The sequence below is a fragment of the Ailuropoda melanoleuca genome, unplaced genomic scaffold, assembly GCF_002007445.2.
Source record: "Ailuropoda melanoleuca isolate Jingjing unplaced genomic scaffold, ASM200744v2 unplaced-scaffold2250, whole genome shotgun sequence".
Lineage (NCBI taxonomy): Eukaryota > Metazoa > Chordata > Mammalia > Carnivora > Ursidae > Ailuropoda > Ailuropoda melanoleuca.
The window spans coordinates 218,190-244,916 of record NW_023192171.1 but is presented as its reverse complement, the minus strand read 5'-3'; the positions used below and the strand labels follow the sequence as shown (position 1 = coordinate 244,916).

Genomic DNA, 26,727 nt, shown 5'->3' with positions numbered 1-26,727 from the left:
CAGGACGTGATGCCAGCAGGGAGAAGAGACACCTCTCCCATCGGTCCCTGTGAAGTAGCTGCTGCTCCAGGAGGAGAAAATGAGAAGCATGAAGCATCTACTGAAGGCCCAGATCTATCAGAAGTTACACAGTAGACTGAGCAAACATTTATGATATACAGGAATGGGGCTATTTCTTCATTTTTCACCTAGTGGGATAACTGAAATCCCAGTCGGAAGGAGGATGGCACACCAGACAAACCCACCAGCTAACTTTTCACTGATGGAGCCAAGGAACCAACTGGGAAAGATTTCACTGAAATGAAGAGGCCAATGAATGTGCAAAGCTTGGTACAAGGACAGCAGGTTGGGGTCTGCAGGAAGGCAACTGTACAGAGCTCAGGGTCTGTCCCTCCAATTCTCTCCCATCACTGCCCTAGGAAATACTGTTTTAGTGTCAGGTCAAAGGAGAGAGATCCTAAAGGGAGGGTCTCATCTGTCCCCCCACCCTTCTCTTTATTCCCTCTGCAAAGTCATTGAGGCTTTCTTGTCACTTGAGCTTCCCCAGTGAACTTGCAGAAGAATGACCCCCATAAAGGGCCATCTTGAACAGAATGTGGTGAAAGCAAAGCTGATACCTGTGATCTGGTTCATGCGGTAGAGGAGGCACTTAGCTGTCAATTTGTGCTGGCAGCATCTTGAATGCACCAGACAAGACTCTTGGGTCCCCTGCTCCCACCTTCCATGTGTTGGATGGTATCCATATTCTGAGCCCTGTGACTCAGCAGTGATGAGCTTGTTTTCCCAGAGACCTGTGACCCAGAGAGGATTCCTCATGTCCTTCATTATGAGTGGGGAGAATAATTCAGAGATAAATCCAGACACAGAGGCATGAATGTCCCCATACACAGGGGAGCAGAGATAAAATTAGGGAAGAATCCCACGAGCTCAGAGCAGAGTTTGCATTCACTTCCCTGGTAGGCTTGGAGCAGTGACCTAAGTACAAGTGCTCAAATATGACACATATTCATAGGCTGCCTCAACCTCAAGCTGGAGCCCAGAGATGGTCGGGGAGGCGGGTTGCTAGACCTGGAGCCAAAGATATGGTCTGAGATGCCAGAAGGCTGAGAACCAACAGCATCGATCAGGAGTTTAGGGGCAGTGTCTGGGCCTCATTGGTGCCAGGATACCTCATGATATCTCCAGTGTTGTTGCTGCTTCCAGAGCTTCTATCCCAGAACCCTGGATGCTGAAGGACACTGAGTCAGGGCAGACTATGCCCCGAGCTTGAAAATGAGAACAAAGACTGGTTGCTAAGCTTAGGACCAAGGCCCTAGGTAAGTCAGAATAAAAGAAGGGGTCACCCATGAATCAAGAATGCAGTATTTCACCCAAAGCTGCCTCCTGAGCCCACAGCTGGGCAGGACAACCCTGGGTGTCCCACCAGGCTCCCCTGTTTTGGAGTGGGGACAGGGGGCTGTGTGTCATGCCTAAGTGTTTGCTGAGCTTTGACCATTTTCACTGCCCTATCTGGATCCAGACCCTGAGTCTGGGGTCCTCCACAGTGTCCTGCTTCCTGTAGCCCTGGCCAGGAGGGTGTGGCTGAAAGATCTGTTTCAAAATAGATCCGAGGCAGGGACCCCAGGGAGATAGAGCTGCTGAGCAGAGGTTACTCAAGGGAGAAGAGCTAAAACCACAGGACTCTGGAAGTAAGTCCAAGTTCATTCAAGAGTTCCACAGCAGTCTGAAACATTCGTGGTATATATGCATATTGTAAAGCATTCCTTCATTTCTTAGTGTCATTGGAATCTCAGGAGCAGTTGAGCACACCAGTGAGACTAACCCTCCTCCTTCTTGAAGACTGGGCAGAGTCCACAGACCTCTGCTCAGCACAGACCTAGTGAGTCCCAGGACGGTGGTGAGGGACCCTAGTGCCCAAACAAGAGCTCCTTGCTCTGTCTTCTGTGTGGATACATCTGCCACCCAGAGGTAAACACACTATTTACCATGGCTTCTCCTGGGCCACAATTCTACCGACACTAGCACCCTCTCCCCCACCCTTGGAAACAGGTTGTGTATGACTCATCCCTGTCTTATCTGCTGTGATGTACATAGTAGATGCTCAGGGGCTCGGTGTCCAATTTGGTAGCCACTAGCTGCACGTGGTTATTAAGCACTTGAAATAGATCTAGTGAACCTGAGGAATCGAATTTTTAATTTAACTCAATCTAAATTTAAATTTTTTTAAAGATTTTATTTATTTATTTGACAGAGATAGAGACAGCCAGCGAGAGAGGGAACACAAGCAGGAAGAGTGGGAGAGGAAGAAGCAGGCTCATAGTGGAGGAGCCTGATGTGGGGCTCGATCCCACAATGCCAGGATCACGCCCTGAGCAGAAGGCAGACGCTGAACTGCTGTGCCACCCAGGCGCCCCTAAATTTAAATTTAAAATATGATCGTTCAGTTATTATATGGAGCAACTTGAGTATGTGAATGAATCTACCTTTTCAACCAAATTTTATGAATTCTAAATACAGATCAAACATTACTGATAAAAATTTAGTGTCTGGATTGCAATGAACTGTGAAGGATTTAGAAGACTTAGTACCAGAAATATGAAGGTAAAATATCTCATTAATGGCCTTTAAAATACTGACTATATGTTGAAATGATAATGTTTTGAATACGTCGCAACACAATGTGTATTCTACATTTAATAATAAAATATATTATTGAAATTTTTAAAAAGCAGGGCGCATGGGTGGCTAAATCATTAAGCATCTGCCTTTGGCTCAGGGCATGATCTCGGGGTCCTGGGATCAAGCCCCACATCACGCTTCTCTGCTGGGGGCCTGCTTCTTCCTCTCCCACTCCCCCTGCTTGTGTTCCCTCTCTCACTGGCTGTCTCTCTCTCTGTCAAATAAATAAATAAAATCTTTTAAAAAAAGAAATTCTTGCCAGAGTCTTCATCTTTTAGAGACCATGTTCCAGATACATCATTATGCATCCCAAAGAGTGTTTGCCAGCATAAATTAGACATATTCCATTAAGACCCAGATTTTAAATGCTCTCTTCATGATTCTCTGCCCAACACCTCCAAAATATTACAAAGTCCATGGAAAGCATTGGTAGCTAGTTATTCAATGACTAGAAGAAAATGAATAAATATTACATATATTAATGATTTCCTGTGAAGAGGATTATATTGTATGTGCTTAGCTGTACTTGATTTTTTTTTATACCCAGCAGTAGAGACATTGCAAATCTAACATGGCCCCAGAAGACTTCTTAGGTATGCTTTCTATTTGTTTCTTTCTCATTCTTCCCACTGTCAGGGAGTCAAGCTGAAGTTCCAGGTGATACGTTTGACCCTTCACTTACCTTTGAGAGGACTTGAATCCTCTTCAAAAGCAAGTCCTGCTGAATCTACCTCCAAGATATCCATAAAGCCACTCAGATGCCAGCCAGGATCTCCCACAAGGACCACACAGCAACCACGGGGACCTTGAAATGTGCCTGAGGTTATGTCACGGCCGTACTCATAAACTCTTTGTTAGGATGGTTTGCATGAGGTTCATCAATAATATAACCATATAGAGAGAAACGAATCATCACTAAACATCTCACCACTTGGGAAAAGCCATGCTTTTATTGTTTTGTAAACAACTGTCCCAAGTCAGCAGTTTTCAAACTTTTGTTTCCAGCACCTTCTTGTATTCTTAAAAATTCCTAAGGATCCCCTAAATATTTTATTCACGTTGATAACATCTTTGAACATTTACTGGATTAAAATTGAGAAACATTTTTCAAAGGTTTATTAATTTAATTATACATAAGCATCTAAGCCAAGTACATGTAAATAAATATAAGTGATACGTATTTGGTTATGTACAAGAATAAAGCATATCTCGGATATTTTGTGGGTTTGATTCCAGACCACTGCAATAAAGTGAATATCAATATATCAATATCACAAATATCAATAAATTCAGTCAAATGAATTTTTTGGTTTCCTGGTGCATATGAACATTACATTTATACTATACTGTAGTCTATTAAGTGTGCAATAGCATTGTCTAAAAAATTGTCCATACTTTAATTAAAAATACTTTATTGCTAAAAACTGTTAACCATCATGTGAGCTTTCAGTGAGTCACAATTACTGATCACAGTTCACCACAACAAATATAATAGTGAAAAGTTTTTTAATATCGTGAGAATTACCAAAAGTGACACAGAGACACAAAGCGAACAAACACTATCGGAAAAATGTCACAGATAGACTTGCTCGATGCAGATTGCAATAAATCTTCAATTTGTAAAACAAAATCATCTGCAAAGTGCAATAAAATGATAGGACTATATTCAAAAATTAGAAAAAAATCCATGAGGCATTGCATTGTTTTTACATTTCTGCAAATCTTCTTAATGTTTCGCTTAATGCAAAACATTTGGACGTGCACATCAACTTCTACATTCAGTCAGTTGCTATATGTTGCTTTGGTTGAAGTGTCTAAAGAAAAACTGCCCTCACAGAGATATAAAGTTGGAGGCATACAGGAGCCCTTTGTACTATGATCCCAAGAAAAAAAGTGCTTGAAGGTGTGAGACATGGTTTCAGGAGAGTGGTCAGAGAGCAGAGGGGAGGGGCTAGTATGGGGCAGAACAGTGGTCAGCCACATGAATGTTCCCCTGACTGATGACCATGAACTAAAAGGTATGGTTGCAGGGCCACTGAAAGCTTAAGACCAAAGTCTCCTATTTCTTTCTGTTCCCTCAGCAAAAATTGCAGAGCGTTCTCACACTTTAAAAATGGACTTGAAGTTAAAAATGGATTGGAAGTCTCCTTGTTTGACGATTGTGGAGACGCACACTGTGGTGACTTTTGTGTAATCTCTTCCCCTAGAATTTAGGAAGAACATGTGATTTGCTTCTAATCAATATATATGGCAAAGGTAATGGGATGTCTCTCTTTGATTAGGTTACATTAAATGGAAACCGTGGCCAGATGTCATTCCTATGATTACATTATGTGATATAAGATTCCCTCTTCATGAGATCTTGCCATTTACAATGTAGAGGACATTATGCTAAGTGAAATAAGTCAGAGAAAGACAAACACTGTATGATTCCACAGATATGTGGAAAATAAAAAGAACAAAAACAATACAAATGAAATAACAAAAAAGCAGAAACAGACCCATAAATACATAGACCAAACTGATGGCTGCTGGGAGGTGGGGTTGGGGGTGGGGGCAAAATTGGTAAAGGGAAGTGGGAGGTATAGGCTTTGAGTTATTGAATGAATAAGTCATGGGGATGAAAGCTGGAGCATGGGGAATATAATAGAGTATCGTAAAAGCCTTGTACGGTGACAGATGGCAGTTATGCTTGTGGTGACCACAGCATAATGTGCAGAGTTGTCAAATCATTATATTGTACTCCTGAAACTAGTAGAACATTATGTGTAAACAATACTTCAATTAAAAATAATACATTTTTTTTGAAGACTCCCTCTTAGCAAACTGGAAAAAGAGGTCCCCCTGCTGGTCAGGAAGAAGCAAACAGCAAACAGGATGCTGTGGGCCACCGCTAGAAGCTAGGAGTGACCTCAAAAGGCCAAGGCTTTAGACACACACCAGCAAGGCAATGAATTCTGCCAGCCACCATACTTTGATGTCAGGTTGGGGAGACCCTGAGCAGAGGAACTAGCTAAGCTGATTCAGGGAAAGTGGAGTAGTAAGTGGGCGTTGTTTCAAGCCACTAGATTTGTGGTAATTTCTTACACAGCAATAGAAAACTGGATAATAATACCTGGATAGTCTGGGTCACTTTGGTCCAACCCACAAAGAAACAGGTAAGATGGAGGGAGACCTGTGTTGCTGAGTGCCGGAGTGCCTGAAGCCACGTTGAGGTACAGAGAGAAGTCTTCAGGTGACATGGCCCTTGAACTGTCTCAGCCCAATGAGAAGCCCTTGCTCTTCCCCTGGTCTTGCCACTGAAGAGGGAGACAGAGTCTGCATCCCAGGGCCACAGAGGAAGAAGGGAGCTTTTATTTTCATTTTTGCAAAGCTATGTCCCTTGGAAGACTGTTTCTCTTTCCCACATCATCATAAAGAGCAACAGGAGTTGTATGGGGGTCCCATTCCCAAAGCACCGATGCCCCTGGGGTGATGAGCAGAAAGGACAGGAGAAACCACAGCCTGACAGTCGGGTTGGTGTGACGCTCTGAAACACTGAGTACGTAATGCAGGTTTTAATCTTAGTTCCCAATGTGCTTGGAGCCCTGCAAGTAAATGCTTCGGCTGTCCCTGGACAATCAGCAATAATCAGCCTCGCCCTCAGGCTGCAGTCCAGAGATTGCAGTCAGTGTGAAAACAGCAATCAGATTATGAAAATAAGCACTGGCAATCTTCAAAGGGATCACTTTTTCATTTCAAGTCTGACCCGTGTATCCACTGCCCCCCTCTGCTGCTGTCATCACGCACTCCTCTGAGCCAGTCTCTTTCTGTTCCCAAGGTGGCCGAGCACTTTATGAGGATTTGTGCAGTCCTTCCCTATGCTCAGAACCCTATGCCCAGGATCCTCTCAAGCTCTGAAGCTCGCTTCCTGCTCAGGCCTCAGGCAAGGATTCTGAGCAACCAGGAGGAGCCTGCCAGCCTTTGTAACTTTCCATATCAGCTCCTTTGTTTTCCTCAAAGAGTTAGTTACAACTTGCCACTTTAAAACAATAGCTTCTTGTTTCGGGTTTTTATCTGTTCATTTTTTAGTTTTCACCCTAAACCTTATGAGCCAGAGACTGAGTGTATCTGCTTGAGGGTTGCATCAGCACCGTTCAAGGACAAATGTTTGTTGAATGAATCCAGAAGACCGGAGGGAAGGAGAGGTGGAGTGTCTCCAGATCCACGCTGAAAAAATTGGCTGAAATACCCAGCCTTTACCACCCTGTTACTCTCAGCCATCACGATCTTCCTATGGCCTGTGGTAACAGATTTAGGACCACTTACATGACAAGGACACAAGGCCAGACCCAGTCCCCAACTCCCCCTCCAGAAAAACACAGTCTCCGAGTTTGAGGAGGCAGAATATAGCCCCTCAGCCCAGCTTGAAGGAGACAGAGAGCCTCCCCCTTGCACTTTTTTTTTTTTTTTAATCTAAGTACAGTCGACCTCCGCTTTGCTCTTAACCCCTCTCTTTTCTCTTTACCAGGAAAGAATCCTCATCCGTCTGGGTCTTGCCATCTCTCCGGAAGCCCTACTTTTCTCGCCACGAACGTACTGGCAGGAAACCGGTGCCCAAACCTGACACAGGCCTTGCAAACGTTCTGGCTGCCAGATCCCCCGTGCCCCCTGGTGGCCCGGGACACAAAACCCCAAGGGTGAAGGCGCCGCTCTGAGGGAAGCGGAACAGCAGGCTGTGGCGGGTGCCTCTCCACCGCTCCTCGACATCCTTGACCGGCTCTCTCCTCACGACGGTCCGCCCACATTTTCAGCCTTTTGGTCTAGTCCCCACTTTGTCAAAAGGTATTTGTTGGTGAAAGGGGGGAAGCCCCGCATGTAGGATGAGTGAAAGCTGAAGTTATCTGAGGCTTGGGGGAGGGGAACGCGGGCATGTGGCTTCTGAAAAAGCTCTGGAAAACCAGATCCAAGGGGGCAGCTGAGGAAAGCACACTCTGGAAAGAGGACAATCTAATCAAATCCTGATGGGGGTCTCCTCTCCCCCAGAGGTTACGTCAGTGGTAAAGCCCAGGGAGCAGGGAGCCTTGGACAGGCCAAGCCCAAGGACATCTTTTCTAGAGAAGGGAGGTGGGAGTGGGGCGACGAGAAGCCTCTCTCAGAGCCCCGGCACCCCACACCCCACAGAGAGAACTAGGCCCCCAACCATAGGCCCGGGGGTAGAGGGTGGGGAGGTCACAGGCCTCGCCCCTCTCCTTCTCCACGCCCCTCAGAACACCCCACCCCCATCCCCCATTCCCCACCTCCCTTACCCCATCTCGCCCTCCACACTCCCTCTGACTCCACCCTATCCTACCCCCCCCCAACTCGGGCACCTGGCACAGTCAAGTGGGCGTGGCAAACAGGCACCGCCCCTCCCTATCTACAAGTCCCCACCCAGCCTATTAAAACAAACCCCTTCTGGACTCCCTGGGCAACCCCGCGTGATCCTAGATCTCGTGAGATTTCGCCCTGAGGAAAGCGAGACCAGGATTGGTCAGGTAAGGCTGTTTCCGGGGGGCGAGCGCAGGGCGGCTTACTGAGGCAGCAGCTTTCCTTTCGCGCCAGGCTCCGTGCAGGGGAGGCCACGTGGCGGGTGCGCGGTCTGGAGAAAAGGTAAGTTCAAAGCCTGGATCCTCCTCCTTCTTGCAGGGTGACCTTGGACTAATCGCTGGTAAACCGCCCTCCCCCCAAGTCCCACTTCTATTTTCCGTCTGAAAAGTGAGTTCTCACAGCAGAGGGTCGGAGTGAAAACCGAGTAATGTGCTCCGGCCCCGGGTAGCCTAGGCTGGCTGCTCCGGAAGAGTGGCCGCGCTTATGAGTTTCAGACGTAATAATGCATCGAACTCGAGCGCCCGTGTTTATCGTTTGATCTCGCTAGTTGGATGGGTGTGCACTTGAAATGGGGTGGCTGCTCTAGGAATCTGGCCCCTCAGGAGGTGCCGGGGTATGGGGGGAGGCAGGAGGAGGGGTGGAACGTGCACCGTGCCCTCAAGGGAACGGTCTCTTTGGACGGCGTACAAGGTCTGTCACTCCAGTTGGCCTCTGGTTCAACCCATGGGGAATTGTTGGTCAGGTTTGGAGATGAGAAGAGATTCCCGCTGAACGGGCAGGATCAGGTCTCCGGTTTTCCATTTTCTCAGCATTGTTTGCAGAGATTTTCATAGGAGCCCGTGGCTTGCTAAATACACGTGTTAACACACAGTCTCTTTGTTTCTGGAGCATTTTGGATCTTGCTCTCAGACTTGGGTAGACGCAGGTGACTGAGAGGATAGGAGACCAGGGAAACCAAGTATTGGAGGACCTGAGGCCAATCTGAGCTGGACCGGAGTGGACGGAAGACACCTTCAGGTAAGCTGGGCCCCTGAACCATCTCAGGTGTGTCGGGAAACCCTGTTGTTCCCTTTGTTCTTGTCATCCAGGAGCTGGATGGAATCTGCATCCTGAGGATGCTCAAGAGGGGAGGAAGTTGCAGGAGCAACCTTTATATTTTCTAGGCATTTCCCCAGTGGAGTATTTGTCCTGTTGCTTTTTTCTTTCTTTCTTTCTTTTTAAGATTTTATGTGAGAGAGCGAGAGCACAAGGTGGGAGGGGAGGGAGAAGAAGCAGACTTCCCACTGAGCAGGGAGCCCCATGCAGGGATCAAACCCAGGACCCTGGGATCATGACCTGAACCAAAGGGAGATGCTTGAGCCATCCAGGTGCTCCTGTCCTGTTGGTTTTTTATAAGAAGCAGCTCTGGTGTGTTGGGGACCCCATTCCCAAAGCCATAGTTATGTTTACAACCTCTGCTTGGAGTGAAGGAGTAAGGCTGGCTATAGACTCCAGGCACTTGACTCCTGTTTGGTGTCAAGCAAGGGCAGAGCAAGTGAGCCCAGGAAGGATTTAGTCACTCTCTGTGGGCTTGGACTCCTAAGGGTAAGGGAATACTCCTTGAAAGAGAACAATAATAGTGCCCAGCTAGTCCTCCGGCTAAAGGCCAAAGAAGTTGGGGAGGCCATGTGGCCCAGCTTGAAGCTGGAGAATGGATGGAGGCCCCAGGACAACCTTGTGCATTGGGAGTGTCAGGCAGCGCATGAGTGTTCTTGATACCAGGACACCTAGCTATAACCTCCAGAATTACTGCTGCCTCCAGAGCAGGAAATGATGACCTTCTGTCTCACAGCCACAGAACCCAAGAGTGTCTGTGTTAAGACAGACTTGGCCCAGGACCCTGAGAGGAAGAGGACGTGGAAAGAGGAGAAAGCCATGACTTCAGAGGAGTTTGAGGCAGAGGGAGAAAAGAGCCAGCCCTAGGCTTCCAGAAAGTCCCCTCCTTAGTGTCCCTCACCTGTGCAGAGAGAAGGAGGATGACCAGAGCATGATCAGGCCATGGTGGAGATGCTCCCGGGCTCTGCCTCCTGTGGCGCCTGTACTGCTCTGGGCTCCCCTTCTTATCCACTGGCCCATATATATGGGAGGGGCCTACATGTGCATCTGTGCTCCTCAGATCCTGTGGGTGACACCCCATCAGCAAATATTTGTACTCGAAACAGCCAAGAATATGCAGGGTGGGGAGATGTACCCTCCCAGGAACTGTGCTGAGCCTGGTTCACTGGGGAGACAGAGCTTCTGATTGGAGGTGCCTCAAGACAGCGAGCTCAGGCCTTTCTGATTTCTTCCTGGGAATATAGCACCCCTCCCCAACCCATCCTTCTGGATGCCTGGCAGGGCCCACAGACCTCAGCAGAGTAAAGACCTGCTGACCTCCTGGACTATGGTGGGTGATGTCTAAGTGGAAACTCTTGTTCTCTGACCTTGTCCACTGCTGCCACACATAGTGGAATGTTCCCATTTTCAGGTGACTTCTCTAGGCACATTCCCATCAGGTTGGCATAAGTGACGGCTGTCGAAAGCCCTGGTCCAGCAGCCAGGCCTCATTCCTGTGCCCCCCTCCCATGGTCTGCTCTGTGAAATGGGTGCAGGTGACTCACACTCTTGAGCCTCAGCTACTGTACATGGAAAGGGAAAATCAGTCTTAGCCAAGAGAGAAACTAGAGGCTAGAAAATGAACTGCTTTGATAACTTCTTAAGTTCTACCAAACATGAGGCATTCTTTTTATTCATCATTGTGATTCCAAATCCAGCTTCAAGATCACATTACCCATCTCCCAGAGAAGTGTGAAGGGAGAGTATGGATGTGACAAAAGAATGAAGATGTCTCAGAGGAAGTGATTCTGGCAGAAGTCTTCACACTAAAGGAACTCTCTCAAAAATATGTCAGGACATTGAAAACATGAAGGATAAAATGTTGGAAGTCTATCCGAACTTAGAAAGCGGCATGACAGTTTGCCAGGGCATAGGAAAGATGCTCACTCTATACCACAAGTTACGTGGGAAGAACCGTAAGCAATGTTAAAACTACCCTTGATACATTTTTTTTTGTAGAGAAATGGTTTTTCAGTGTTTAAAATCAACGTACTAAGTAAATAGTAGTTTTACTATTTTATTCATTTCTCAACGTGTTTATAACCAATAGGAAGAGAATTCTTCATGGTTGGCAAAAAACAGTTTTTGAATGGCCACAGAAAAACCGTGAGTTTGTGGATTCATAACTTGGCTTTGCATAGTTTCATCTTGCATGGTCATTTTTATGGTCCAGCTCTACCATGCAAAGCATAGTCGACTTCTGATTAGTTTTTCTTTCAGCTTGCTGCTTTTTCATTTGCTTTCTCAATAGAATGTAAGGTCTATGGCTTCAGTAAATGTTTTTGAGTGAATCAAGGATTGAGTATAGAAGGTGTGTCCGGAGAAGGGGTCAGCTGGTCTGGAGACATTCCTGTGAACATGTCCACCCTGCCCCAGCCACTGGCAGCTCACCCAGGCCCCCAGGGCCCCCAGGTGGTCTCAGACAAAAGTGTCCACACTTTAAGGGACACAGCTCTGTGGGAGCCAAAAGACCTGGCTCCTGCTGTGCTAAAAAGGCACAGAGGGCAAAGTATATCAGGGTAAGAAGAGATGAGACACCAGAGGGAAATTTCAGAGACGTATTGGATACCATGTGGAATCTTGTCTGTCTAAGGGCTGCCTCAAGAGAGCCTGAGGTGGGGCTGCTGCATCAGGACTGGGCTCCCACCTTCACATTAGCCTGCTGCCCCTCAAGACCAGAGTTGGGGTCTTTTCTCTGGAACTCAGGAAGGATCTTCCTCTAGCATTCCTGGAGCCCCTGAGATCTAGAAAAACAGATGTGACTTGTCCTGTTCTCTAATATAATGCTCAGTAGAATTGGGGAGAATTCCTTGATTTCTGTTGATACAGTGGAAAGATGTTCCCTAGCATGGTGGCCACACCCCAGGCTCCAAGAGAGGTGGGCTGACATTCCAGGGACACAGAGTGCTGCCCAGTTGGCATAGGGTAGAAGCACAGAAACATTCTCAAGGCCCCAATAAGGCAGCTGCTCTGGGATCCTAGCTGGAATTCTGAGAATGGAAAAAGTGGGGACAGCATACCCACTCTAATGCGCTCAGGGGCTGCTCTGGCCTATGTAGCAAATGAAGACCATGAAAGCAGGTGACCAGGATGCAATAGAAACATCCTTCAAATTCATGCCTCGGCTCTGAGAGTTGTCCTGAGCCAGTCCTGATCCTGGGCAGGAAGGGCAACCGTTCGCATAGCGGTGTTCCTGGTGCTCCTGCTTCCAACCCCACAACATGGCCCCCGATCCAGAGGCTCTGCATGAAGGTGGACAGAGGAGTTTGCCTCGCCTCACAAGGGAAGAGTGTTTGGCTCATACTACACACTTTTAGATCTGAAGACAGTGGTCACTTCTGCCTCCTCGGATCTCCTAGACACTGGGATCCCATAGACCCTTCCCAGTCTTGGACTTACACAGTTTTCCTATTTCCCCAAAGTCCAGGTGAAGTCCGTCAATCAGGTTTCTCTAGCATTGAGATTGTCCAACTACTTGGTGGGGCAAACCCATCCAAACCCCTTGCCTGAAGGGGTCTACCAATTACTCCCTGGGGTTTGGATTCACGGGGATAAAAATAAAATCAACAGTGAACTTTACATTTCCTGCAAAGGTTATTGGAAGTACTGGATGAAAAGTTCCAAAGCAACATTTCCGTGCCCAGTGACCGCTCTGTAATCAGGGACATTCACGGTTATCTTTGTTACTAATCTCACTCTCCTGCAGCTGATTAATAACAGTGATTGCCTGGCGGCTAAAATGCCCATAGAGCACATTCGAATTAACCCTATTTGATACAAAGCCTGCTGATACCAGTGGTAGAAATTTGGAGAAAGCAGCCTTCGTGAAGATACTAAGGTGGAGAACATCCTTCAGAGAATCCCGGTCTCCTCACCAGTGGTATAGAAGAATTGTTTGGGCATCACAATGCAAGGGGTAAAGAATAGCCAGGAGAATTCTTTGTGCGGAGAGGTTCTCTCTCTGTGTGTTCTAAAATGTCAGAACTACAAATGTGTGATCCAGCCCAGCATGGGAATCATCCCTAAATTTGGCAGATCCTTTTTTTTTTTTAAGATTGTATTTACTTATTTGACAGAGAGAGAGACAGCCAGCGAGAGAGGGAACACAGGCAGGGGGAGTGGGAGAGGAAGAAGCAGGCTCCCAGTGGAGCATGGAGCCCGATGTGGGGCTCGATCCCAGGACCCTGGGATCACGCCCTGAGCCAAAGGCAGACGTTTAACGACTGAGCCACCCCAGGCGCCCCTAAATTTGGCAGGTCCTTAAATGTCAAATACAGCTTCAAATTTTGTGAGGGGGAAAAGTGTTGGTATTTGGGTACTGAGCTTAATAGGGAGAGAGAGGGAAAAAGTTTTATTCCTGTTCCTAATGGCACTGTCCCAGAACAATGGGAGTAATTAAAAAGGGTAGGAGCAGGGCCAGAAAGGGCTTTTTGAAGTTGTATTTATATTAGTTGTTTCCTAGGAGTGAGGAAACAGCAGTTGTCAATACATACTTGAGAGGGGGCCTTTGGAGATCAGATTTGGGGCCGAGACCCCTGGGAAATGCCTAGACCTGATCTGCCTTTGAAAGGTCAGGATGTGGAAGAGGACACTTGATCCTAAAGGTCCCCTGGTGGCAGCTTCTTGATGACAAGGATACCTGCTTTTAGCTCATGCTTATTTCTCTCCCTGCCTCTAAGACCCCAAAAAACTCATGGCTCTCACCCCCAGTGGCTGTCAGAATTGGACTAGTCCTGTCCTAGGTTTGGTTGCCAGTATGGTTCTGACCTCTCCGCGGCCCAGATTCCTACACTGAATCTTCTCCAGCCATTTTGCTGGGCTGATCCCAGCCTTCTAGGAGGAAATCCCTTTTACCTCCTTGGAAGAAGAGCAGATTTCTTCTCTGCCCTTCGGTTTAAAGGATCCATAAAAGTCTTTGAACTCCTCAAACAAAATGTATTTTTCCTAGTCTCGGGTAATTCCCATGGTCCCATTACAAACACCCCACTCCTCCCTTTTTCTGGCCAACTCCTAGTTGTAATTTTGACCTGACTTCCTTCAGGGAAGCCTTGACCCTCAAAATCTGGAAGACCAGCCATCCCTTGATTGTACATTTGTTCTTCTATGAATGCACACATATTTTGCAGTTTTAGGTAACATAAAGTATAAGTGACTCTGATATTCTGGAATTTTATTTTGTTTATTTCTTTTTCTTTTGGGATAACAACACTGTCTGCATAAAGCTGTCTTGACTCGAACATTTGAGTTATTCTGATGTGGCCAAAACTCCCCCAAGTATACCTCCAGGTTGGTTTTCTTTTCTTTTTCTTTCATGAATGGGGCATATGAGTCAGTCAGTTGTATGGAGAAAGTCAAAAACCCAATCTGGATTAACTGGATGGAGATCCAGTGATAATAACATTGTTCTTTCAGTTGGAAATTTGAGCTAGGATCTGAAAAAGGGAAGTGTAGCCGGAAAGGATAATACTGCTTTTGAGGAACCAGAGGAGAGACCCTGAGGTCTGAGCAGAATGCTCCATGCACCACGTCCCATTCTGGTGAGGCAGGAGCCCTAAGCTTGGGACGCTGCCATCATACTGCCCTCGGCCATGCAGAATGGGTGAACAGGCTTTACTTTTGCCTCAAAGTGCAGTTTTGCTTTAATCTCAAGCATTTTGATTTTTTCTTTAGTGAATGCCATTTTATAGACGTTTACGATACTTCTTAACCAGATAGAGTTTTTGGAAATGAAAGAACTCTAATTGGAATTTTTTATGACATTTTAAATATTTAGTTTGTGTTCAGTAATTATAGTTCATATAATTTATTGTTTTGTGATTTTACTAGTTAAAGCTTTTTAAGAAAAATGATAAACTAAAAGCTTAGAAAATATTCCATATGAAAAAAATATTTCATGGAATATTTTTTAAAGGTGAAGGCTTTGTTCTGAATGTGAGCTCCATGTTCCCCTAAATAAAACAGTAATTCTCATACTCATAGGACAGACGTAATAAAATCATCTTGAAATAGTATCCATTTTTTTCATCGCCAACTTCCACATGCTGTAGAACGGTGTCATGGTGCTTTTACAGTTGAAAATTTTTAAAATGATGTAATGGCACTCATTGTCCAGGTGTTCCTTAATCTTTCACATCTGAGTTATTTGTTAGAGCTGAAAAGGGGCTCATTCTGGGCCTCATGACATTCCTTATTCCTCTATATGCTCACTACTCAGGGGATAGTCAGCAGCTTTTCCTTGAAAGGGATGGGGTCAGTTTTCAGGCTCCTCGGTACTAACTCTGCAGAGGGGCTAGAATTCAATGAGGCAGTAGCTGGATATGGAATGGGACCAGTGGTGATCTTTCTCCCCCATCGGGGCCTGGTAAGATGCACAATCTGGTGCCAGCAGGGGCAAAGCTGTGGCTTTGTGACCACCCAGCAGAGAATGGAACTGGGGTAAACGGAGGACTCCCCAACTATTGCCAGAACGTCGACTTTGGCCTTGAGTTGGTTCCTCTCAAGGGTGGAGGAATAATGGGGTTGCTAGCACTCAGCCTTGTTTCCTGAATATTTCGCCAGGATTCTTTTCAGAGCAGATTCATCAGGATGAGCATGCCGGCCCCGCCCAGACTCCTGGACCTGGCAGGTCAGAGCCTCCTGAGGGACCAGGCCTCGGCCATCGCCGCTCTGGAGTTGCTGCCAATGGAGCTCTTCCCACCGCTGTTCACAGCAGCCTTTGCTGGGAGGCACAGCGAGACCCTGAAGGCGATGGTGCAGGCCTGGCCTTTCCCCTGCCTCCCTCTGGGGGCCCTGATGAAGGAGCAGCAGCCTCACCATGAGACCTTCCAAGCTGCGCTCGATGGACTTGATGTCCTGCTTTCCCAGGAGGTTCGCCCCAGGTGAGGGTGATCCCATAGACTGGGAGGGCCCTGGGGGTCCAAGCAAGATAAAACTGGGGTCATGGAAAGTCCAGGGCCACAGGGTGGGCCAGCGGCTTCTGTGAGGAAGCTCAGAGCAGCCTTGGGGCCATCTCTGGGGTCACTGTAGGAACAGGCTATGAACAATGTAGGACTGATTGAGATGCAGAGGTGACCAAAGGAACATGCTGCCCACCTCCTGCCGGTGGCACGTAAAGGTACTGCAAGTTGGGCCCAAGAAGTATCCCAGTAGCCCAAGGAGCCACTGACATCCAGGGTGTGGAGTAAAAGCACATGCCAGGCGTCTGGGCCTTGCCTAGATTCTGAGACTCAGTCTTATTCCCCATTGATCTGAAAGCATTTCGGTCTGTCTCCCATCTTCCCTGCAGGAGGTGGAAACTGCAGGTGCTAGATTTACGGAAGAATGCTCATCAGGACTTCTGGACTGTGTGGTCTGGGACCAGGGCCAGTATGTACTCCCTGTTGGAGCCAGAGGTGGCCCAGCCCATGAGGAAGAAGCGAAAAGTGGATGGTTGCAGGCCACGGCCCAAGCCACCCTTGGCTCCTGTGGAGGTGCTGATAGATCTCTGCCTCAAAGAAAGTACCCCTGATGAGTCCCTCGCCTACCTCATCCAGAAAGTCAAGCAGAGGAAGGGTCTGCTGCACCTGTGCTGTAAGAAGCTGAAGATTTTCGCGATGCCCATGCAGAACATCAAGATGATCTTGAAAATCGTGCAGCTGGACTCCATCCAGGATTTGGAAGTGAATTGCACCTGGAAACTGTCTACCCTGGGGAAGTTTGCCCCTCACCTGGGCCAGATGGCCAATCTGCGCAGGCTCCTCCTCTCGCACATCCACATGTCTTCCCACAGCACCCCGGCGAAGGAGGAGCAGTGCGTCAGCCAGTTCACCGCTCAGTTCCTCAGGCTGCACCACCTTGAGGAGCTCTATTTGGACTCCATCTCCTTCCTCCAAGACCGCCTGGACCGGGTGCTCAGGTGAGGGATGGTGAGGTTTCTCGGCAGACGAGCATAAGCGCTTTTTTATTTCAGTAAACGAAAGTGGGCGTCTGCCGTGTGCCTGCCGTTGACAGTGCCAGAGCACGTCATGAGTCACTAGAAGGTCCACACACTGTCCCTGCTGTCTCTGCGCATGTTGTCACATAACCTCCCAGATAAAGTTTGGTGGTATGCACTAGGATAGATACTATTCGAAGGGGCTCCTAGTTAGGAATCTGTATAAGGGGGGCTTTGGGAATTCTTCCTGAGAAAATGATGCCTACATTATAATGATAAAAAATAACTAAACTTGAGGGCTTGATGAAGGGGAAGTGCATCCGATGTGAGATTTTAGATCACAAGTTCTGCACCTGGCAGTTTTGTCAACCTGAGCCTCTCCCTCCAAACCTTCCTTCAATTCAGTCTGTAAAGGGTTGCTCTGGGTTCCACATAAGGCACTAGAGAGGGAATGCCTGATTCGGGGATGGGGGGAGGGAGCAAGAGTGAAGAATTGTGGAAAGCGATAGCTGGTACGTGGATGATACAGTGAACTGGGTTAGGCCTTGCAGGCTGCATGTTGCCAAGCCTTGCCCAGATTAGCTCTTTGTGCACATCTCCCGTTAGCCTCATCAGAAACAGGTACCCAGGACTGGGGTCGTAGAAGCGCCCCGAAGGAAGCCCGAGGTGAAAGCATTTCTAGTTCTGTCTCCTAGTGCAAAACTTCAATTCGATTCCCTTCCTTATTAGAGACATGGGGCCAGGCTGTCCTCTGAGTGCCTCACATTGTTGGATTGATTCATGCTCACAGCACCTCCAGGGGGCATGCTTGCTGCATCTGACAGCACAGGGGACATTCGAGGTTTGGTTTACTTAACCATGTCACCCAGCAAGTGAGTAATGGAGAAAGGACTACCCTGAAACTTGGATGGATTTGAGTGCCTTTTTTCCCCAGACGACATCCTGGGGCTTGACCGTCATCTGTTAACGCCCTGGGTGTGCGTGCAGTGGGTCATCCCCCTGTCCCTCTGCCCGCCACCTCTTTCCCCCCAGAACTAACTACTCTCTCTCTCCCCAGGTGCCTGAAGACCCCCTTGGAGACCCTGTCAATAACTAATTGCCTGCTTTCAGAATCCGACTTGACATATCTGTCCCAGCACCTGAACGTCAGTCAGCTGAAGGACCTGGGTCTCAGCGGGGTCAGCCTGACCAATATGAGTCCTGGGCCTCTCCAAGTTCTGATAGAGAGAGCCTCCGCCACCCTCCAGGACCTGGACTTAGATGAGTGTGGGATCATGGACTCCCAGTTCACGGTCATCCTGCCTGCCCTGGGCCGCTGCTCCCAGCTTACAACCTTCAGCTTCTGTGGAAACCCCATCTCCATGGCTGTCCTGGAGAACCTACTGCGCCACACCATCGGGCTGAGCAACCTGAGTCACGTGCTGTATCCGGCCCCCCTGGAGAGTTACGAGGACGTCCGTGGCACCCTCCACCTGGGCAGACTGGCCCAGCTGCATGACAGGCTGAAGCAGATGCTGCAGGAGTTGGGGCGGCCAGGCATGGTCTGGTTCAGTGCCAACCCCTGCCCTCACTGTGGCGACAGGACCTTCTATGACCCGGAGCCCATTCTGTGCCCCTGTTACATGCCTGCCTAGCTGGATACACATATCACAGGCTTTATTCTGGGCACTTGGACACTGAAGCCCAGGCAGAAGTGTCTTAAAGGAGCACAGAAGCCACAGTTTGAGAAAATCATCCTGATGCGAGCAAGAGAAGGAAAGTGATTCAGGGAGGGGGAGATGTTGACTTGGGACTTAATAGGATCTTTGGGGAGATGCATCTGATAGTGTTAGAAATATGAATCTGAATTTCTAGAGGGAGATTCGGGTTTGGGCGGTGGATGTGGGAGTTACCCCTGCATGGATGGTTGTAAAGACATGGTCAGAAATAAAGAGAACCTCATTGTCAACTGTCTGGTGTCCTCTGTGCTACATGAAGTTTATTCTCCAGTTTAAACCTCAGGAATCCACAGTTCCTGATTAAAGGAGAAGGTATAGCATTCATGAGGCTCAGACACTAAGCTGGGTGAGGTTCGGCCCCAGGAGTTCACGGCACCATTTATCATTCCTCCATTTGCTGCTTATCTCTGGCGCACCTGCTACCTCCTCACTTAATTTCTGTGGCTGTTTAAGGGGTCAGCACACACACAGTGCATCCTCAGGGCCTGTAACATACCAGTTAGCCAATAGCACAACTGGAGGAAAAGTGCTTTGGAGGGGCTCTCACGAACTCTTCCAGACTCTGGACTCAAGCACTTCTCCCCAGTGGATCCAAAGTCTTCCTCCCTGGCCTTTGGCTGTACCAAAGTAGGGCTTTACTGTGTACAAGTCAGGTCCCCAAGACTGGAGGGGACGTACACCCTGAAGATGAACTGGAGCCCCTGGGCCTTACCAGCCCATTCTTGTCTTCCCACCAGGTCCAGTCCTTTCTCAATTCAATTAGTTGTGGTCAGTAAAAATATGTAAATTCTTTTTAGCAAAATACTAAGATCATATAGATATATGACATTGGTTTAGTATTTGTTTCCCATATTAAAAATATGACCTCTTTTTGTGGGGGCTAGATCATGTCATGTGAGTTTGACTTTCTCTCCAGAAAATCCACCTTCCTCGCTAACAAAGGTGGTAAGCCAACTCTGAGCAAGGAAGGTGCTGTGGATTTGGGTCCCGAGAATGAATAAACAAACCCTTACCATGTCCTGGGGGACACTTGGGTGGAAGCAGGTAAATGTCAGACTTGAGAATTGGGGGTGTGGAGGGGCCACCCTGTGAGACCAATCATTCAAATGAAGATGTCACACTGTAGACTGTCCAGTGAGCAAGAGGGCTCCCTGTCCCCACACCCCTGCATCCTGGCCCTCGGCTGCCTCACTTCCCTCACTGCATGGACTCCCAGACAAATACCGGGAGAGAAGACCACACAACAAAGCCCAGGGCAGGACTCCATCTGCACATTTCCCTGACTTTAAGCAGGTCAGCCCTGCTTGTTGTTTCACTGCCTCTCATTCAGTGCTAGCCACTCTGTGTGTGTGTGTGTGTGTGTGTGTGTGTCTTTGCACGTGCACCACTGTCCTTGCTGGGTGTCAGCACCTTCCTCTTTTGCCACACACAACAACTGGCCCTTCAATCTCTTCCTAGAGTGGTTACCCCCTTCTGCCTTCTAGCCTTCATCCTATACCCAAAGAACCAGAAATAGGCCCATCAGCTTCTGGGACACGCTTTGCCATTTCTGATGGAAGAGAAAACAGAAATCTCTGTAACTTCCATCAAAATCATAGAGGAGAACATAGACTGCAACCTCTTTGACATCAGCCACAGCAACTTTTTTTCATGACACATCTCCAAAGGCAAGAGAAACAAAAGAAAAAAATGAACCTGTGGGACTTCAAGATAAAAATCATCTGCAGAGCCAAGGAAACAGTCAAAAAAGCTAAGAGGCAGCCCACAGAATGGGAGAAATATTTGCAAATGACACTACAGATAAAAGACTGGTATCCAAGATCTATAAAGAACTTCTCAAACTCAATACACAAGAAACAAATAATCAAATAAAAAAAATAGGCAGAAAATATGAACAGACACTTTTCCAATGAAGATAAACAAATGGCTCACAAACACAAGAAAAAATGTTCAAAATCATTAGCCATCAGGGAAATTCAAATCAAAACCACATTGAGATACCACCTTATGCCAGTTAGAATGGCAAAAATGGACAAGGCAGGAAGCAAAAAATGTTGGAGAGGATGTGGAGAAAGGGGATCCCTCTTACACTCTTGGTGGGAATGCAAGTTGGTACAGCCACATTGGAAAACAGTGTGGAGGTCCCTTAAAAAGTAAAATATTGATTTACCCTATGATCCAGCAATTGCACTACTGGGTATTTACCCCAAAGATACAGACGTAGTGAAGAGAAGGGCCATATGCACCCCAATGTTCATAGCGGCATTGTCCACAATAGCTAAATCGTGGAAGGAGCCGAGATGCCCTTCAACAGATGACTGGATTAAGAAGTTGTGGTCCATATATACAGTGGAATATTACTCAGCCATCAGAAAGTATAATTACCCAACATTTGCAGCAACATGGACGGGACTGGAGGAGATTATGCTAAGTGAAATAAGTCAAGCAGAGAAAGACAATTATATGGATTCACTCATTTATGGAACATAAGAAATAGCAGGAAGATCGGTAGGAGAAGGAAGGGAAGAATGAAGGGGGGGTAAACAGAAGGGGGACTGAACCGTGTGAGACTATGGACTCTGGGAAACAAACTGAGGGTTTCAGAGGGGAGGGGGTTTGAGGGTTGGGATAGGCCAGTGATGGGTATTAAGGAGGGCACGTGTTATATGCAAATAATGAATCATGGAACATTACATCAAAAACTAAGGTTGTACTGTATGTTGACTCACATAACATAATAAAAAAAATATTAAAAAAAGGAAAAAAAAGAAATCTGTGTAACTGATGGAATGTCCCAAAAAAGGGAGTCAGGAAAAGATCTCATTTTTTCCTGACATGCACCTTGTCCTAGCATCCCTAATGTAGACCCAAGTTACAGGGACTAGTTTCCAGAATGGGAACCAACAGCTCTAGGATTTGAGCAAAAGTGTATAAAATGGACAGCTTCTCTGGGAAGAAGAGGAAAAAACAAAGCATCACATGATCTCAGCATTGGGTTCCTCAATCACAAAATAGAGACAATACTCCATAATGACATGGTGAGATTTACCTATGGGACTAACACGAAAAGCATGCGTTGGAGTGCCCTGTTCATGGATGACCTCATGTAGTTTCCTACCTGATGATGGTTATATCTGCCCAACACAAGTAAAGGAAAAACAAAAGTCACCACTGCATCTTGATTTTAAAGCAAGGTGTCCTACAGTCAGGGCTCTGTTTGGCCTGGAGACCTCATTTGAGAGAGAAATCTGGCAAGATTCTTTACTTGGAATTTAGACTTTGCCGTCAAAATGTTCAAAGAGGCATGGTATCAAGGCAGTGAGGTTTTTAAAACCCGGGATTGGTTGGAGAGAGTCCTGATCAGTAAGGATGGCCATACAAGGGGCCTGGGTAGGTAATGACTGCTGGTGGCAGGGGGACCACATAGATGAAGGCCCTGTTGGGGGAGATAGGAGTCTCCAGATCGTTAGAAAGCAGGCAGAAGATTATGGCACCCAGAGTAGATTTCTCGGTAATAATTCACTTTGGAGCGACTTGACTCGATCTGCACAGGAGATAGGCAGATTGGATTTAGGGCAGCTGGAGATAAGGACATGAGAGGAAAGAATATGGATAGAAAAGAATAAGAGGGCAATCTCATGTAACAAGCCTGGGGAATCATCCGGAGGCTGAAAAGACCCTGGAAGGAGACCCGAGGCCTGGGCAGAAGGAAAATGTCAAATAATTCTAGGAGAGGGAGTTGGGGAGAACTGAACTATTTCCTAATGCCAGCAAGAACTGCTGACTTGACCCAAAATGCAGATCAGTAGTAGTTTCACATTGTTTTAATAAAATATTGTTTTATTATATTGTTAGTCACCATACAGTACATCCCTAGTTTTTGATGTAACGTTCCATGATTTATTACATGCGTATAACACCCAGTGCACCATGCAATACATGCCCTCCTTAATACCAATCACCAGCCGATCCCATTCCCCGCCCCCACCGCCTGAAACACTCAGTTTGTTTCCCAGAGTCCATAGTCTCTCATGGTTCATTCCCCCTTCTGTTTACCCCCCCTTCATTCTTCCCATTCTTCCCCTAAAGATCTTCCTAGTTCTTATGTTCCATAAATGAGAGAAACCATATGATAATTGTCTTTCTCTGCTTGACTTATTTCGCTTAGCATTATCTCCTCCAGTGCCTTCCATGTTGCAGCAACTGTTGAGAAATCATTCTNTTCCATGTTGCAGCAACTGTTGAGAAATCATTCTTTTTGACGGCTGAGTAATATTCCATTGTTTATATGGACCACGTCTTCTTAATCCAGTCATCTGTTGAAGGGCATCTCATCTCATTCCACGATTTAGCTATTGTGGACAATGACGCTATGAACATTGGGGTGCATATGGCCCTTCTCTTCACTACATCTGTATCCTTGGGGTAAATACCCAATATATGGCCCTTCTCTTTACTACGTCTGTATCTTTGGGGTAAACACCCAGTAGTGCAATGGCTGGGTCATAGGGTAGTTCAATTTTTAACTTTTTAAGGGACCTCCACACTGTTTTCCAGAGTGGCTGTACCAACTTGCATTCCCACCAACAATGTAGGAGGGATCCCCTTTCTCCACATCCTCTCCAACAATTGTTGTTTCTTGCCTTGTCCATTTTTGCCATTCTAACTGGTATAAAGTGGTATCTCAGTGTGGATTTGATTTGAATTTCCCTGATGGCTAATGATTTTGAACATTTTTTCATGTGTCCATTAGCCATTTGTATGTCATCATTAGAAAAGTATCTGTTCATATCTGCTGCCCATTTTATGATTTGAATATTTGTTTCTTGTGTATTGAGTTTGAGAAGTTCTTTGTAGCTCTTGGATACCAGTCATTGATCTGTAGTGTCCTTTGCAAATATCTTCTCCCATTGCGTGGGCTGCCTCTTATTTCTTTTGACTGTTTCCTTGGCTGTGCAGAAGCTTTTTATCTTGCTGAAGTCCCACAAGCTCATTTTTCTTTTGTTTCTTTTGCCTTTGGAGATGTGTCATGAAAAAAGTTGCTGTGGCTGATGCCAAAGTGGTTGCTGCCTATGTTCTCCTCCAGGATTTTGATGGATTCCTGTCTCACATCAAGGTCCTTCTTCCCTTTGGAGTTGATCTTTGTGTATGTTGTGAGAGAGTGGTCATGTTTCATTCTTTTGCATATAACTATCCAATTTTCCCAGTACCATTTATTGAAGAGACTGTCTTTTTTCCACTGGATGTTTTTTCCTGATTTATCAAAGATTAGTTGCCCAAAGAGCCGAGGGCCCATTTCTAAGTTCTCTATTCTGTTCCATTGGTCTATGTGTCTGTTTTTGTACCAATGCCATGCTGTCTTTGTGATCACAGCTTTGTAGTACAGCTTGAAATCCGGCAACTTGATGCCCCCAGCTTTGTTTTTCCTTTTCAACATTTTCTTGGCGATTCGGGGCCTTTTCTGTTCCACACAAATTTAAGGGCTGTTTGTTCCTGTTCTTTGGAAAATGGCATTGGTATTTTGATTGGGATGGCATTGAAAGTGTAGATTGCTCTGGGTAGCATGGACATTTTAACAATGTTAATTCTTCTGATACATGAGCATGGAATCTTTTTCCATCTTTTTGTGTCTTCTTCAATGTCTTTCAAGAGTGATTTGTAGTTTCTAGAATATAGTTCCTTTTCGTCTCTTGTTAAGTTAATTCCGAGATAACGTATGATTTCTGATGCTATTGTAAATGGAATGGGTTCCCTAATTTCTCTTTCTTCAGTCTCATTGTTCGTGTATAGAAATGCAACTGATTTCTGAGCATTGATTTTGTATCCTGCCACAATACTGAATTGCTCTATAACTATAGTAGTTTGGGGGTGGATTCTTTTGGCTTTTCCATATAGAGTAATATGTCATCTGCGAAGAGAGACAGTTTGATTTCTTCTTTGCCAATTTGGATACCTTTTATCCCTTTTTGTTGTCTGATTGCTGTTGCAAGGACTTCTAGTACTATGTTGAATAATAATGGCGTGAGTGAGCGTCCTTGTCATGTTCCTGATCTTAAGGGAAAGGCTTCCAGCTTTTCCCCATTGAGAATGAAATTTGCTGTAGGCTTTTCATAGATGGTTTATATGAAATTGAGGAATGTACCCTCTATGCCTACACTCTGAAGGGTTTTAATCAGAAAAGGATGCTGTATTTTGTCAAATGCTTTTCCTCATCAATTAAGAGGAATATATGGTTCTTGACTCTTTTCTTGTTGATATGATCAATCACGCTGATCAATTTGCGAATGTTGAACCACCCTTGCATCCCAGGCATGAATCCCACTTGGTCATGATGGATAATCCTTTTAATGTATTGTTGGATCCTATTTGCTAGAATCTTGTTGAGAATTTTGGCGTCCATATTCATCAGGGATATCGGTCTGTAATTCTTTTTGATGGGGTCTTTCCCTGGTTTGGGGATCAAGGTAATACTGGCCTCATAGATTAAGTTTGGTAGTTTTCCTTCTGTTTCTATTTTTTGAAAGAGCTTCAGGAGAATAGGTATTATTTCTTCTTTGAATGTTTGGAAGAATTCCCCGGGGAATCGATCAGGCCCTGGAGTCTTGTTTTTTGGGAGGTTTTTGATCATTGTCAATCTCTTCATAATTAATTGGTCTGTTTAAAAAATCAATTTCTTCCTGTTTCAATCTTGGTAATTTATAGGTGTACAGGAAGGCATCCATTTCTTCCAAGTTGTTTAATTTATTGGCATAAAGCTGTTGATAAAAATTTCTAATGATCCTTCCTATTTCGTTGGTGTTGGTTGTGACCTCTCCCTTTTCATTCATAATTTTATTAATTTGGGTCCTTTGTCTATTCTTTTGAATAAGTCTTGCCAGTGGCTTATCAATTTTATTTATTCTTTCAAAGAACCAGCTTCTAGTTCTGTTGATCTGGTCTACTGTGCTCCTGGATTCTAATTCATTGATCTCTGCTCTAATCTTGATCAACTGCTTTCTCATGTGTGGATTAGGCATGTCCCTCTGTTGCTTTTCCAGCTTCTTGAGGTGAGAATATAAAAACTGCATTTTAGATTGCTCTATTATTTTGAGTGAGGCTTGAATGGCTATGTATTTTCCCCTTAGGACTGCCTTCGCAGTGTCCCATAGGTTTTGGACCCCTGTGTTTTCATTCTTGTTGGTCTCCATAAATAGTTTAAGTTGATTTTTGATATCCTGGTTTATCGAATCATTCTTGAGCAGGATGGTTCTTAGTTTCCAAGTGTTTGAGTTTCTTCCAAATTTTTCCTTGTGGTTGAGTTCCAATTTCAAAGCATTGTGGTCTGAGAATATGCAGGGAATAATTTCAGTCTTTCGGTATCGGTTGAGACCTGTTTTGTGACCCAGCATATGATCTATTCTGTAGAACATTCCATGTGAATTCGAGAAGAATGAGTATTCTGTTGTTCTGGGGTTTAGTGTTCTATATATATCTATAAGGTCCATCTGGTCTAGTATGGCATCCAAAGCTCTTGTTTCTTTGTTGATTTTCTGCTTAGGTGATCTATCTATTGCTGATAGTGGAGTGTTGAGGTCCCCTACTATTAACGTATTTTTATCTATATGTCTCTTTATTCTGGTTAAGAGTTGGCTTGTGTATCTTGCTGCTCCCCCGTTGGGTGTGTAGATATTTATAATTGTTGTATCCACTTGTAGGATACATCCTTTAAGAATAATATAGTGCCCTTCTGTATCTCTAAGTACAGTCTTTAGTTTAAAATCCAATCTTTCTGATCTGAGAATTGCTACCCCAGCTTTCTTTTGAGGTCCATTGGCATGAAAAATGGTTTTCCATCCCTTCACTTTCAGTCTGGATGTATATTTAGGTTCAAAATGAGTCTCTTGTAGAAAGCAAATGGATGGGTAATGTCTTTTTATCTAATCTGCAACTCTGTGG

The 26,727-nt window shown here is 45.9% G+C and overlaps 1 protein-coding gene across 8 annotated transcripts; it reads left to right on the top strand.

Moving 5' to 3' along the window:
* The first annotated feature begins 6,791 nt into the window (after positions 1 to 6,791).
* On the top strand, positions 6,792 to 19,010 carry LOC100472818 (melanoma antigen preferentially expressed in tumors). 8 transcript variants are annotated; one of them, XM_034650444.1, is made up of 7 exons: positions 6,792 to 6,866; positions 7,190 to 7,503; positions 8,263 to 9,045; positions 14,385 to 14,448; positions 15,721 to 16,040; positions 16,448 to 17,056; positions 18,132 to 19,010. In XM_034650444.1, the coding sequence occupies exons 4-7, from the start codon at positions 14,416 to 14,418 to the stop codon at positions 18,706 to 18,708; spliced, it is 1,539 nt and encodes a 512-aa protein (XP_034506335.1). In that variant the 5' UTR covers positions 6,792 to 6,866; positions 7,190 to 7,503; positions 8,263 to 9,045; positions 14,385 to 14,415; the 3' UTR covers positions 18,709 to 19,010. The 8 variants fall into 8 exon arrangements, with proteins under 8 accessions (XP_034506335.1, XP_002930491.2, XP_034506340.1 ...); XM_002930445.4 differs by lacking the exon at positions 6,792 to 6,866 and having other exon boundaries at positions 7,149 to 7,503; positions 8,263 to 8,310; positions 8,917 to 9,045; XM_034650449.1 differs by lacking the exon at positions 6,792 to 6,866 and having other exon boundaries at positions 7,149 to 7,503; positions 8,917 to 9,045.
* Positions 19,011 to 26,727: the final 7,717 nt, after the last annotated feature.